This window comes from Mollisia scopiformis (assembly GCF_001500285.1).
Source record: "Mollisia scopiformis unplaced genomic scaffold LY89scaffold_29, whole genome shotgun sequence".
Taxonomy (NCBI): domain Eukaryota; kingdom Fungi; phylum Ascomycota; class Leotiomycetes; order Helotiales; family Mollisiaceae; genus Mollisia; species Mollisia scopiformis.
Window position 1 is genome coordinate 218,496 of NW_017263609.1, and position 12,979 is coordinate 231,474.

A 12,979-nucleotide genomic window follows, 5' to 3' on the forward strand; every position below is an offset into this window, starting at 1 on the left:
GCCGAAAGGCCCTGGTACTTCGTACGGCGTGCGTTAGGAACTAGTGCCTCGACGCCAGCAGCAGCAAACGCCTAGACTGGCCCTCGATGCCCTGTTTCATTTCCTTTTTCCATTTTCTAATTGCTCTGATCCGGTCAACGAGAGATTGGAGTCACCAACAAATTGGCATCTCTCACGATTCACGTCCTTTTTGCGGGCACCAGTGGAGAAACGACTCAGGCTCGAGTGAAGCACGGAAAAGGGGATGACAGAAAGTCAGTTCTGTATCGACTATCGATACTGCACCCTTCTGGCCCAGCAGGGCCCCATGGAAGGCAAGGCCCGCGGGCCTGGTGAGTTTAGCAGAAATGATGGGAGGAATAATACATATATCCAAGTGATGTGATACGATGTGCCTTGTGGGGGTTACCACAATCATACATCCGGCGACGGGGAGCTGGATGCAGGTGTCTGGCGAAGAGAAGGGGCGTGCTTCCAGTGAAGTGTGAGCCTTGTGGAAGAATATATATCGCATCCATCTCAAGGAACGTGCCGGCCACGAGCAGCAGAGTTTTCCTCTGAGGTGTCACAGAATCGCATTTGCCTGCTGGGAAGAATGAGGGCAGATATACAAAGGTTCAACGAGCAATTGCCTGTGCCTGATCCGGCGGCGAAGATAACAACTGCAACCCTATGGACAGCAAGGTATGGCTAAAGTCATCGCACAAAACCAGAAACAGAACGAGATATGTAAGGCTGATAAATCTTTTCTCGGATAACCTTTCGAATCTGCAGCACGTCCAGTCACATATCTCCCAAGGGACCAGAGAGTATAACGAGCATATTATGGCGTCTATTCTCAATAGCAGAAGGCAGTTATGAAGTTTATTCTCAGCCTCCGGTAGTGCAAGATCCTGTCTCGTCGTCCCGAAGTCCTGCGAGCACGTTGGAGATCCTTCATCTGTGCTGCAGATGGCTGTTGATGATGCCGCTGGCTGATATCTCCAGTGCACCCTCTCGATCCTCATCTCACTTTCGGGCCTACTTGTACATATCAGACCTTTAAATAACCCACGACACATGCAACCTTCACGCACACCATCAACTGCAGTAGTTGCCCGCACGCTGCCCCTCTATTATCTCAGTACGTACAGCACGCACGCACTATTACTCTGCACAGCTGCACCCCACCTTCTGCCTTGGTGTTCGCAGCAAGCAGGCACTACGGGACAATGGAATTTCTCTCTCTCTCTCTCCCTCTCTGCCAAGAATTTGTTTGGGGGCTGCTTCTTCCAGAGATGCGCGAAATGCGGCTTGACATGTCCGCAGTGCCTATCCGACCCCTGTCGAAGTGTCTGCACGCCTCGCCTCTTCCACGGAGACGACGACGTCGACATGATATTGCGAGTGTTCCACCGAGTAATATAACCCGCGGGTCTCTGTCGGAGAGTTGTAGATCACATGTTCGGTGATACTTTTCACTCCTCACATCATAACCATCTCAAACCCCCTTCCAAATACTTTACAAGCCCCTTTTGGTTTTCCTATGATCAATGGAGAGTTTAAAAAAAAAAAAATTTTCGTTGCTCATTCCCACCTGTCAGTTCCTTATCGGCTTCTAATCAATCGTACAGGGTCTGCAGGGACCAGCCCAGCCCACACTTCACCTCGCTTGCTTCATTCTTTCTTCAGCGCTCGCTCGGCCGAAATAATAGCTTCCTTTTCTCAGACAGACCTGCCAGAAACATCGAATGTCCGTTCCGTAAGAGGATGATATCTTTTAGAGTTTCGGTATTTGGTGTAGGGTGTGTATCTACCAGTATGCTCATGCACTCTTCACGGTAAAGGCGTGAAGGTCATTTTTCTCAATCTTCACATCGAATCTCTTTCCTCTGGTAGGTTATATGCACAGAAAAAAGATCATTTACATCTATGGTACCAAAACGGGCAACAAAGAAACAAACCCCGAACATCACATCACATCACATCATTCTCACCAAACCACGAAAATGCCCCTCATTGCAGCAGCATGCAACCCTACCTATTACATGCATGGCGCACCCTCACCCCACCTCCCCGTTGATAGGAGCCCACCGCAAACCAAGATTCCCCATCTCGACTGACTATTACCATATCATCAGTCACTATCCAATCTTTTCTCTTATTAGTGTAGGAGGTTTCCGTTGGTTTGCTTTTTCTTGCGAGCTACTGGAACCGGAAGCGGAAAAATTATCCTTCCGCGTGATGCATATGGATGGGGTACAGTACCTAGGTAGTTATTGCGAGCACCCCTCCCTTCCTTGCTATAAGAAAGGAAGGAAGATGGGGTATGGAATGTTGTGCAGCTGTTGGTGGAGTATAGTACGTCGATGGTTATTTGTTTTTTGAGATTTTGTAGGGGTATCTTTAAGTTATCAATGGTTGCTTCCCCTCTGTCTAGTTATTATAATCTTGGAGGAAGTTTTCTCTGGATGAGGATTGAGGACTGGCTTTGCGCTTTTACTTTTTCTTTTTGGTTGAAGTGAAAGTTTTGTTACGTTACTGACGATCCTCTTTTCATACATTGCTGGACTTTCGATACTACTTATCCTCAGAAGATGACTTCGCTCCACCTTCGAAACCTGGTCTTTCTTGGAGAATGTCCTGGACTCTGGTGCTTCTCGTTCTCGAGAGACGGTTATCCCGGATATATTTAAGAGCTTTATTACGTCGCTTTGAAGTATGAACATATCTTGACTTTCTTCCCCAGTGGAGGGACATTCAACACGATCAAGCGCTCTACAAGATTCAGTCTCGTACCACTGGGAAAACATGACAATCTCAGAGTCAAAAACAACGGGCAGAGATTCTAGACACGATCGAGACAGCTACCGGTTGTCGAGTTCACTGTTTGTTCCCACACTCGGCATCACACCAGCAAAACCTCACAGCATCCTCTTTCTCAGCACCGTCACGATTGGGGCAGCTATCACTTGCTGAATCCATTATCTGTTCCCACACTTGGCACCATACTAGCAGAACCTTGTACCGTCTCCGTTCTCAGCACTGTCACGCACTCATTTCTTGCTACAGCGTAGCAATACGATCTCAAAAATATGATACACCTCAGACACAAGACAGCGTCCTCGTGCAATGCATTCGGGAAGCCATCGGCTCTTGAGACGGGGACACTTACAGCTACGGAAGCTACGGAAGTCCTTGCGTTACCTGGACTGATTCTCGGCTCTGTTACAATTCATTGAAGGAAGGTTCTTCTACATGAGCGTCCCAGCTCACTCGAAGAAAGACTAGGATCCAAACCTTTCCTTCTGTTGATGCCTCCGGTGCGAGGACTTATATATAAATATATTTTTCTCTTGAATTGAGGTTGAGTCTTGTGACAGGACGTCCGCTTCATGGGGTAGCCAAGGAACTTCTTCTTCCGGATGGAAGGCATGCCGAGAGAACACCGAACTGTGTTCATTTACAGGAGAGAGAAGTAGTCCTTTGGAGTTGAGCAGAATTCTCTTTATGAAAGAACAGGCACGTGTAAGTAAGTATGCATGATAGAACAATCAGGTTTTTTGTTTTATTTTATTTTTTAATTCCCATATTTACGATCCCATTTCCAATCCCGAAAAACAAATGGTATAAGCCTGTACCCCGAACGCCTTCTCTCTCTCTCTCTTTCTTTCTCTGCACCCTCATATAAACATCACCACCAATATTTTCTTTCTCTCCATCAATCAAACCTTCTCCTCCCTCTCCTCCCGAATAACAGGCAATCCCCCAAACCCCCACTCCTCAACCATTCTTCTCCTCTCCTCCTCCACCACCAACCTGGCCTCCTCCCCCCTCTCTAGATCCCCCTCGATATCAACCAACACGCCCTCCTCCTCCTTCACCCACAGTCGTCTCGCATACTCACGCACACACAACGCACCCACGAACTGCAGGACCGTCGCCGCAATGACGCCCGCTGCGAGCGTTAACTGCGCTAGTTCCACGACGCGGATGCATCCTTCTTCCGACCACTCATCTCTTCTCGCGTTCTGGTATTGGAATGTCGTTGTTGTGGTGGTGGTGGTGGTGGAGGTGGTAGGGTACGACGAGCACAGGGTGGAGGAAAAGGTGTTGAGGAGGCCGAGGAGGAGGAAGCGCGGGATGGAGCAGAGGATTGTGTCGAGGATGAGGTAGTTTGCGAAGATGGCTATTGAGAGAGGGTGTTGCTGTTTATATTTTGTTAGTGGGGTTTGGAAGGAAAGGAGGGGGAGGAGAAACGTACGCGAAGAGCTCCGATGAATCCGAAGACGCTGAGGATGTTGGCGAAATGGAGATACCAGCCGAAATTATTGGCGAGGTGGAAAGGGTCGTCTGGTAATTGGGCGAAGAGGAGGGAGGAGAGGGTATTGGATGTTAGAGTAGCGAGGGCTACTATGAGTGTTATTGACCTGGTTGCATTTTCTGTTAGTTTACGGAGTTAAGGATGTTTGGAGGAGTAAGAGGAATGTACCTTGATCTCGAGAGTCCCATTTTGTGGTATAGGATAGGAATTGGATGAAAGGAGCTCAATCGTGTGCTCGTCTAAGCCCCCAGAACGAAGGACCAAAAGTGCCGGACTCCAAATATGTATAGATGCAGGATCTTCAAAGTAGTGGTGCGTGACTCCGACACTTCCGGACCATGTATCGACCCAGCGATACTTGTTTTCCCTTTCCTCACGTCTTTCGCTCAGGCAATCCAGCACGGCAGAAAGATATATCCAGGAGGAGCAGCAGAAACGGTGACAAAAGTACCTACGAGGGGAGGTAATGGCTTATATGAGCATTGCACCTTACCTTGAAGTTGATTTCTAACAGAGGCACATGATGACGTTCGGTAGTCAGACGAGGCTAGAGCTCGCGGCCGAATGCACCATGTCAGCGAGAAAGAGGAAAAAGAGAGAGGAAGTTCATGGGTAGCTGGTGGTAGCGTACTCCGAGGATGCCGAGCGCGAGGCTACTTCACTAATAGAGGCAAGTTTGGCGGGAGGTCAGGGCTTGGCTGATGTCGTTATTGGACCATCGACTTTTGAGGTTCTGGAGATATCTTGGAGACCATGTTGATTGGTGAGCGATGTGCGGAGAAGACTCGAGGATCAGATATGATTGGCGAGGTCTGAATAGTCGGTGATCGAGAATTCTTGAGCGGAAGCTTGTGCTGCATGAGATGGAGTTTGCGGATCTTGACGGATGTGCCGGGTTGAGGCTGAACTTGCTTCGGATGCGACTACTACTGTACAAATTTTGTATGCGTCGTCGATCGCGTGCCTCACTTGAATCGTGACGGTCTTTGGAATGGTCGAGAACGTCTGTTCCTGAGGCCTCAATGTGATACAATGAACTATGACGATGAGACCCGCGATCCGTGGGCCATAGGAACCCGATCCGCTGTTGATAATGAGGGAGAATTGGCTCACCTGTCAGCTCTTGAGGAATGCCAAAAAGCAAATCCCAAGTGACTGGTCTCGGTGAAGAGACGGATCTGGCTCATTGACTTTGCCTCCCAAACCAGGGCTCCCTCAATCAAGTCTCATATTGATCCGCGGTTTCTGTACAACATTGCTCGCCGAACCACTCACACGCTCAGTACTCACTATCAGCTGGTGGGAGTTTCATGCGGCCGGATCATCTCGAGATCGACACTTGATCAGTTGCTGAGGATGTCCCTGCAAGAAACAAAGAAACATCTCTTGGCAATTCAAGGCTTAACGCCGATGACACCCACCTGCACGGTCGGGCCAAGTTTTGTTTGCCGTTGGCGGTTCACGGATCTCGTCACCTCGGTCCCTAGGTACAGTACAGTAGACTGTCGATATCCAGTCCCAGCCAAGCTTTAAAAAGGGAGCGGATGTGGCGTACATTCGTCCACGAATAGGGTCGCCTTAGCGAACACGGCTTTGAATTTGCCCATAGCATTTCCCCAGATTTGCGACAAAAAAGAGAGACCTGGAATGCAGCCCGACGACCCTTCTTGTGCTGGTCAAGCCTTCAAGGTCGACAATGGCTGGCCCTGGACGACCGGCGCGCGGTTCCTGCGGGATATCTATCGATCGTGGACTCAGGTGCACCGAGATCTCCAGTAGTGAGTGTTGAAGCAAGGTGCAGAACAGTGTGACCTCAGGTTTTCATGCTGGAGGGCCCAAGTCCTTTTGTGATATGGTTGGTATAAGCCTCTCATATAATTGTACAGACACCTACATGGCTCTCGCCACTTGACGGAAAGATGCTTAAGCTCGAAACCGTTTCGTCTCAGACATCCCTTGACCTTGATTTAAGGACCGCATAGGGGGCCGACGACGGCACCAGATGAGGGAAATAAATATAGCAGCATGCTTTCCCTGGTTCTGTTTGTATACGATGCTTTGTCAAGCTGGCCGTGATCGTAGATTCGCTCGCGCGCAGGAGCTGTACGGGCTGTGAATGCTCGTGTCAGACTCACCGAAAGGCTATATGACTTGAACAATAAGCATGCCGCATAACCAATCCGTGCCAGATAGACGGCTGGATCAGGTGTCTTTGGGGTCGAGGAGAGAGCTGGAGAATGGAATCGTGGAGTCGAGCATCGCGGACAGTAATGCGCTGGCGGTTATTCTCGTCACAAAGAACTTGGCCATGGACGATTGCTTAATACGCACCAGGTATTGGCTGGTGCAAGCACAAAGAGCTGGTGTCGAAGGAGTGGATAAGTGCTCTCGATCCAGTATAGTTCTTGGGAGAACAAACGTGCCACACCTATCTAAGCCTTTGTCGAGAGGAGGAAGGACTTGATCCCAAGCCAATATTTGATTACTACAGTTCCCATGTAGTAGAAGAAAGGGAAAAATAGAAGATGGTGAAAGAGAGGGAATAAAGTTCGTAATTATTCGACAAGAAGGCACGACAAGAACAGTTGCGCCTGCCAGTTTCTCCCATCTTCAGGAACATTTACTTACCGAATTACCTATTACCTATTGTCATCCGAATATTTCAAGTTTCCAAGTTTCCAAGTGCCCAAGTTCTGCTTCCCTCTGCTCTGCAACCTCACCTTCCTTCCCCGTTCATGCTCTCCCGCTTCAGTGCAACAGTACTTGCCGGGCCTCGACTAAACGCATCGCGCTAGCAGTGCTTCACCTATATTCACAGTCTCCGTATTGGAAGGGTACCACATCGAACAAAGCAATTCCTCCCTCCTCTGCCGTCGCCCAATCTCCAGCGAGTGTCCGTATGTGCAGTATCCGGTGCTCATCAACGGCCTCGTAGATATACTCTACCGTCCTCTCCACCCAACCCTCAATCTTGCATTCGTTGGTCACTGCTGCAGACCCCTCGTCAACACTTCCAGACGCCCGTTCGTTGCAGAAGGGGGTGAATCTTCGACGCCCATCATACCCTCGTCTTTGGTCTGCAGACAACATCTCTCGACAGAAGCAATTCACTCGTTTTCAACAGAGGGGTTTGCCAACTCTTGCACCTGCGCAGCTATCTCAGCTTTCGTGCTGATTGTACCCGGTCACCGTCAGCAACAACGACTCGAACCGAATTCGACACCGACAGTCACGACTCTATATTCGTGAAGTTGATGGAGGGCCAGTCCTCAGCTGGTAATACTCAGTATCAATATCAGTCTGCCCAGTGGTCACGACTCGTGCGGCGCAACACTCTTGCAGACGCGGTCCCAGTCTCGACGTCGAGTATTGCTGTCCCAGCTCAGCGGCCGTCCCAAGTCGATTTGATTCCTATTCTGCTTCCGCAACACTCGTCTTACCATCAGCTGCAGCTCGCACAATACAACAGACTCATAAGCTCTGGGGGAAGGTCAACTAGACTAGTGACATCGCCACTCCCTCCACTGCTCTCAGCACAACATATTCAGGCTGTGCCTGGTCAACGATCCGGCTCAAGTAGCGGCACCACGGCAAGGAATAACAAATCTACTTCGCGGGTTGGTCATGGGAATAAGGAATCACGAAAATCTAGTAAAGGAGAGCGCGCGCTCATAACAGAGAAGGAAAAAGCTGCTAAGATGCCAGCCAAGAAATTGGAGCTGTCTAACCCGCTCCCAAATCGACCGCACCCGCAACATACTACTTCTACACTCTCTCAACAGTCAAGTTCTGTACCCTCTACGCCACATCAACACGCCCGCAAGTTCTCCTTCGAGTCTCGAGAGCCTTCTCCGAATGCGACTAATGGCCATTCACCACGCTCTGCCTACTCTGAGTCGAATATTACACTTCCCTCTGCGAGACCAATTCCAGCCCCTCGAGGTGGATGTAGGTATGAGACTGCTATGGCGCATACAAGGAGGCGGATGCCCTACAGTTTGGGAGCCGAGAAGCTAGAGAGGAAGAACCTGAAGGAGATCAAGAGCAAGCTTTCTGAGGATGAAGAGAGGATATTATCAACAGATATGCGAGAGCTTTATGACCGGTTACTACCCTCTCCAGAGAAGGACGAGAAGAGGGATGCGCTCATACGAAAACTTGAAAACCTCTTTAATACGGAGTGGCCAGGACATAACATCAAGGTGCATATGTTCGGATCATCTGGAAATATGTTGTGTACAGATCAGTCCGATGGTTAGTCCAATAGCTATTTGCGAGGAAAGGAAAAGGCTAATAGGGACGACAGTGGACATTTGTATTACAACTGACTGGAAGGAGATGGAAGGAGTTTGCATCATAGCAGATCTTCTAGCAAGAAGTAAGTTATAGTTTCCTGTCATGTGAGTAGTACTGACGAAAGCCCCAGGCGGAATGAAGAAGGTCATCTGCGTTTCCACTGCCAAGGTGCCAATTGTCAAGGTCTGGGACCCAGAGCTGGATCTTGCTTGTGACATGAATGTCAATAACACCTTGGCGTTGGAAAATACAAGGATGATCAAAACCTATGTTCAGATAGACCCACGGGTACGACCTCTTGCTATGATCATCAAGCATTGGACAAAACAAAGGATGGTGAATGATGCAGGTAAGCGCAATCTGCAAGAATTTCTCGACATCATTGGTCTCACATTCCTATAGCATTTGGTGGAACACTTAGCTCATACACTTGGATATGCATGATCATATATTTCCTCCAAAGTCGAAGTCCTCCAATCGTCCCGGCTCTGCACCAACGACCCCATCTGAAACTTCCTTCGACAGATGGTGTCCCAAGTGCATTTGCAGATGACCTTGATGCACTGCAGGGTTTTGGTAACAAGAACAAAGAATCATTGGGGGAGCTTCTGTTCCAGTTCTTCCGTTTTTATGGTCATGAATTCGACTACGACAAATTTGTCATCTCTGTGCGGAATGGCAAGCAGATAAGCAAAGTCGAAAAGGGATGGCATGTCACCAACAATAACCAGCTCTGTGTCGAGGAACCATTCAATACCAACCGCAACTTGGGCAACACTGCAGATGATACGTCATTTCGAGGGTTGCACACAGAGATTAGAAGAGCCTTCGACCTGCTATGCGAAGCAAAGCTTGAGGAGTGTTGCGAGGAATTCAAGTTTCCTGAGGAGGAACAAAACAAAGTATGGCAAAGGCCTCCGCAAAAGCCCAAGCCTATTTTGCGAAGCACTTCTCAATCATCAAATAGAGGGCGCGGTGGTGGAGGACACCGGAATGGCTCAGGGAGACACAATAATCAGCACAGTCGCAATGGAAACAACAATCGGCGAGCCTCAAGTGGAGCTTTTGATGCTCCCCCTCAATACCATCCAGGGTTACCTCTCAACATGTCCACACAAGAGGCGTGGCTACAGCAGCAGGCACAAGCGAAGTTACACAATGACCTCTACGCGACCTACTCTGTTCTGCAAGCTCAGGAGAACAGCCTACGGCTTCAATTGTATGCTCAAGGTCTGCAAAATCAAGCCTACGCTCAATCGCAAGCTCAAGCTCAAGCTCAGAGCAACGGTGGCGCTATTAAACAGCAACAAGCTACAGATCGAAATCGAACAAATTCCTTTGATCAACCACCATTGACAGCACCTATCCGGCCTGAGATGTACTTTTATCCTCTGCAATACCAAGCCGCACCGGTTTATGGGTACCAGACTCCAAGTACAAATCCTTCTTCGCCATCATTGAGCTCTGCTGTACCTGAATTGAGGAGAAGCATGCACAGATCCACCGTGACCAATGGATCTGGCCCTGGTGCTGGGCAGCCGAACAGTTCATTGCGCTCGCATTCCCAACCTGCCACAAGATCGGGCCCTTCTCCTCTTGCTCTGCAGGGAGGGCAAATGATGCATCCTGGACTTGGCATATACCAGAACATGCGACAAGCAAGCGGGGTTTCCATACCCAACTTCATCGCAGACGAGAATTTGGAGACTGGATATGAGCCTAGTCTTAGCTCTGCCGTCACACCACCTGAAGACAGCATGCGCAAGGAATATGTCGGCTACTATGTTAGTGATCATACCCAAAGTCCGATGAGGAGACAATCAGCTGTGCCAATGGCTGTTCCCGCTTTCGGAGATGCGATCCGCCCACCCCGCCGGCTATCAACAGACCAACTACCACAGTCTATTTTAGATCGGTTGAAGAGACCCTCACGATCACCGTCTCCTCTTGGACATGATCGGTCTTATTCCACGGGCACTCATTCCGCTCCCTTGACTGCTGTCCCCTCCCAACAAGGTATTTCTCATACTAATCTGAGAGCATTTAATCACCATGGCCCAATGGTTGCCAATGGCTCAAACCCTGTGCCTGTGTCCATTCCAAACTGGCAAGCCTCAGTTAGTGAAGGATCTATGTACGAAGATCGCGGCAGTGATGGGTTCAGCGCTTCGCTTGATTCAACCTCTCATTCTGGAACAGGGAGCGATGTGTCTATCGAGCAGGACCTGTCGGGACAATTGACGCCGCGTGAACCACGGCTTGAAGGACGACCGGACCAGCCATTAGTTGTCAATGGGTCTTTCGCTCTAAGTAGTGAAAGTGGGAGCACAGTTCCTACAACGTCCAAAACAAAAGGTGCCGTGCCACATCCAATTGCCGTACCCAACGGATTTTCCTCCTCTGAGCAGATCAATGGACCACCTAAATTGTCACCGAATAGCCGGAATCGGCTAGCTCGTCAAAATGGTGGTATGTCACCTTTAGACATTGGGACAGGAAACAACGAGATCTTACGAGATGACCTGCCTCATTTGTCTCCAGTGTACGAGACTCGGACACCATCTCCTACGACAACTCGAAAATTCGATCCTTTAGGGCAGAAAGCAAATGGTCTGCCTTCAAGAGGTGCAGAAGGAAAGCCAGGGCCTCTGAATACGACACCGAAGCCCATTTCGACCAATGGCACGCAGGTAATGCAGGGTTCGCCTGTTTCGAAAGCCAATGGACATACACGAGCATCAAAGAGTGAAGGTGCTTCTGGGGCTTGGCAGAAGATCCAGAAGGGCAAGAGAAAGGGTCCTGCCGAAATGAAGAACGGTGAAATTCCAGTTCAGAGCGAACGATTGCCAACTCAAGACAGCGAGCGGAAAGGTGGATAGATACCTGGAGCTTGAAGGCGGGTTCCCACGCTATCTGACGGATTCCGTCCAATAGTCGTGCCGAGTCAAGAACCAAGGGTAAGGAGCTGCTGCGCTTGACGATTCTTGGACTCCAATGCACACTCTGGCTCACCAAAAAACTCGAAAAAAAAAACTTCAATACGACTATCACCAAAAATAGATGGCATTGCATCTGGAAAAGTTGTGCTCATTTGATGTGGACCTCACACTTTTCGGTGATCTCTACATTGTTTTATAAGAGGGAAAATGGCGAAGAAGAAATCCTTTCCAGGAATCTCAAGTGGGCATTGAAATGTTTACGGTTGATGGACTTCCCATATGTCATCAGAGAACTTGATGAAATGGTTTCTCATCAACCTGGAAAGGTCGAGCAGATGTTGAAACATCCCTCGAACAGATGAATCTTTTGTGTGCTTTGTTTTTACATTGATGCATTTACGAGCGATCTGGTCTGGTCTGGGATGGTTGGTTTCCTCGTTGTTCTCTTTGCGTGCTAAACAGGGCAGGGCTCTTTGGGTTGGGCTGGTCTTGATATACATTGCATGCGCATGGGGTTTTCGAACTGGCATACATGGAACTTTTCCTTTTTTTTTGCGACTATGGCACAAAGTGCGTGCTGGTTACATTAGCACGAACGGACATCCTCAGACATGAATGGGAATGCAGGAAAAAGCAATGACGTGAATTGATGATGGGGAGGCGTGGCACCATCCTGTTGTATGTTTATAGAGTGGCGGCATGGACTGAAATAAATGGGTTTCATGAGATGAATAAAGCTATGGGGAGCGATACCATGATAGGCGGATGATTTGGATGTCCGCCTGAAAATTAAAACAGAGGAAGATAAAAATGAAGATATAAAAAATATGTTTGTTCTTCGAGTGGCAAGTGAAAAATTACCACCGATTCCGCAGCATCTTGCGGCGTTTGGTCTGAGCTCAATTCTCCTCCTCTACATATGTCGGTCCTAAATACTCTGTACACATTGCTAGATTGGTTATTCACCTGCCAATAGCCGGACACTGTAGATATACTGAACTGCTATTAACAATGGTTGGTTGGCAGCAGGATATGACAGTTTGACACAGGCTTTTTGGTCACGACTTTTACACCAGACTTTTATCTAAAGCATTCAGTCCATTCACTTGAGAGCAATTTCATCTCACTCCTCTACTCACAACATCCCCCAATCACTCCTCACAATTTCACTCCTAATCCCTTGAAAATAACCAGCGCCTATCCTATCCACGTGACGCCAACCGAGCCCCTGCCAAGACCTGCACCGTCCGTGCTATCACCGCCACCACCCCAGCCTCAGACACCTCCTTCGTTTCACGCTCCTGGCGTTTGAACCCTGAGCTGTTTATCCGAATGGTAAGCTGTTCGTTGATCGTAAGGTTTCTTCTCTTTCTCTCTTTTTCTCTCTGTTCTCTTCTCTGTTCATCTCATCTATTATTCCCGAAGTCTATCCGCAAAGATG

The 12,979-nt window shown here is 48.9% G+C and overlaps 3 protein-coding genes across 3 annotated transcripts; 2 read left to right on the forward strand and 1 right to left on the reverse strand.

Annotated features, from left to right (window-relative positions):
• The first annotated feature begins 738 nt into the window (after window positions 1-738).
• LY89DRAFT_690330 (uncharacterized protein) lies at window positions 739-1,868 on the forward strand. Its single transcript, XM_018216075.1, has one exon. It carries the CDS (start codon window positions 1,212-1,214, stop codon window positions 1,449-1,451), a length of 240 nt encoding a protein of 79 aa, XP_018063634.1. The 5' UTR covers window positions 739-1,211; the 3' UTR covers window positions 1,452-1,868.
• Window positions 1,869-3,704: 1,836 nt separating this feature from the next.
• On the reverse strand, window positions 3,705-4,438 carry LY89DRAFT_598036 (uncharacterized protein; the record flags this gene model as incomplete). The annotated part of the gene is made up of 2 exons (XM_018210010.1): window positions 3,705-4,187; window positions 4,244-4,438. Coding segments are annotated over 2 exons (678 nt in total), but the record flags the coding sequence as incomplete, so codon positions are not given.
• Window positions 4,439-7,162: 2,724 nt separating this feature from the next.
• Window positions 7,163-11,637, forward strand: LY89DRAFT_282298 (uncharacterized protein). The gene is made up of 4 exons (XM_018206467.1): window positions 7,163-8,557; window positions 8,610-8,681; window positions 8,730-8,948; window positions 9,002-11,637. Exons 1-4 carry the CDS (start codon window positions 7,558-7,560, stop codon window positions 11,476-11,478), a joined length of 3,768 nt encoding a protein of 1,255 aa, XP_018063636.1. The 5' UTR covers window positions 7,163-7,557; the 3' UTR covers window positions 11,479-11,637.
• The last annotated feature ends 1,342 nt before the right edge of the window (window positions 11,638-12,979 follow it).

Bases quoted from the DNA above. Each gene is read 5' to 3' on its own strand.
- LY89DRAFT_690330 (XM_018216075.1), top strand. From the start codon at position 1,212: ATGGAATTTCTCTCTCTCTCTCTCCCTCTCTGCCAAGAATTTGTTTGG.
- LY89DRAFT_282298 (XM_018206467.1), top strand. From the start codon at position 7,558: ATGGAGGGCCAGTCCTCAGCTGGTAATACTCAGTATCAATATCAGTCT. The intron at 8,558-8,609 runs GTTAGTCCAATA...TAGGGACGACAG, and splicing joins GTGTACAGATCAGTCCGATG to TGGACATTTGTATTACAACT. The intron at 8,949-9,001 runs GTAAGCGCAATC...ACATTCCTATAG, and splicing joins AAGGATGGTGAATGATGCAG to CATTTGGTGGAACACTTAGC.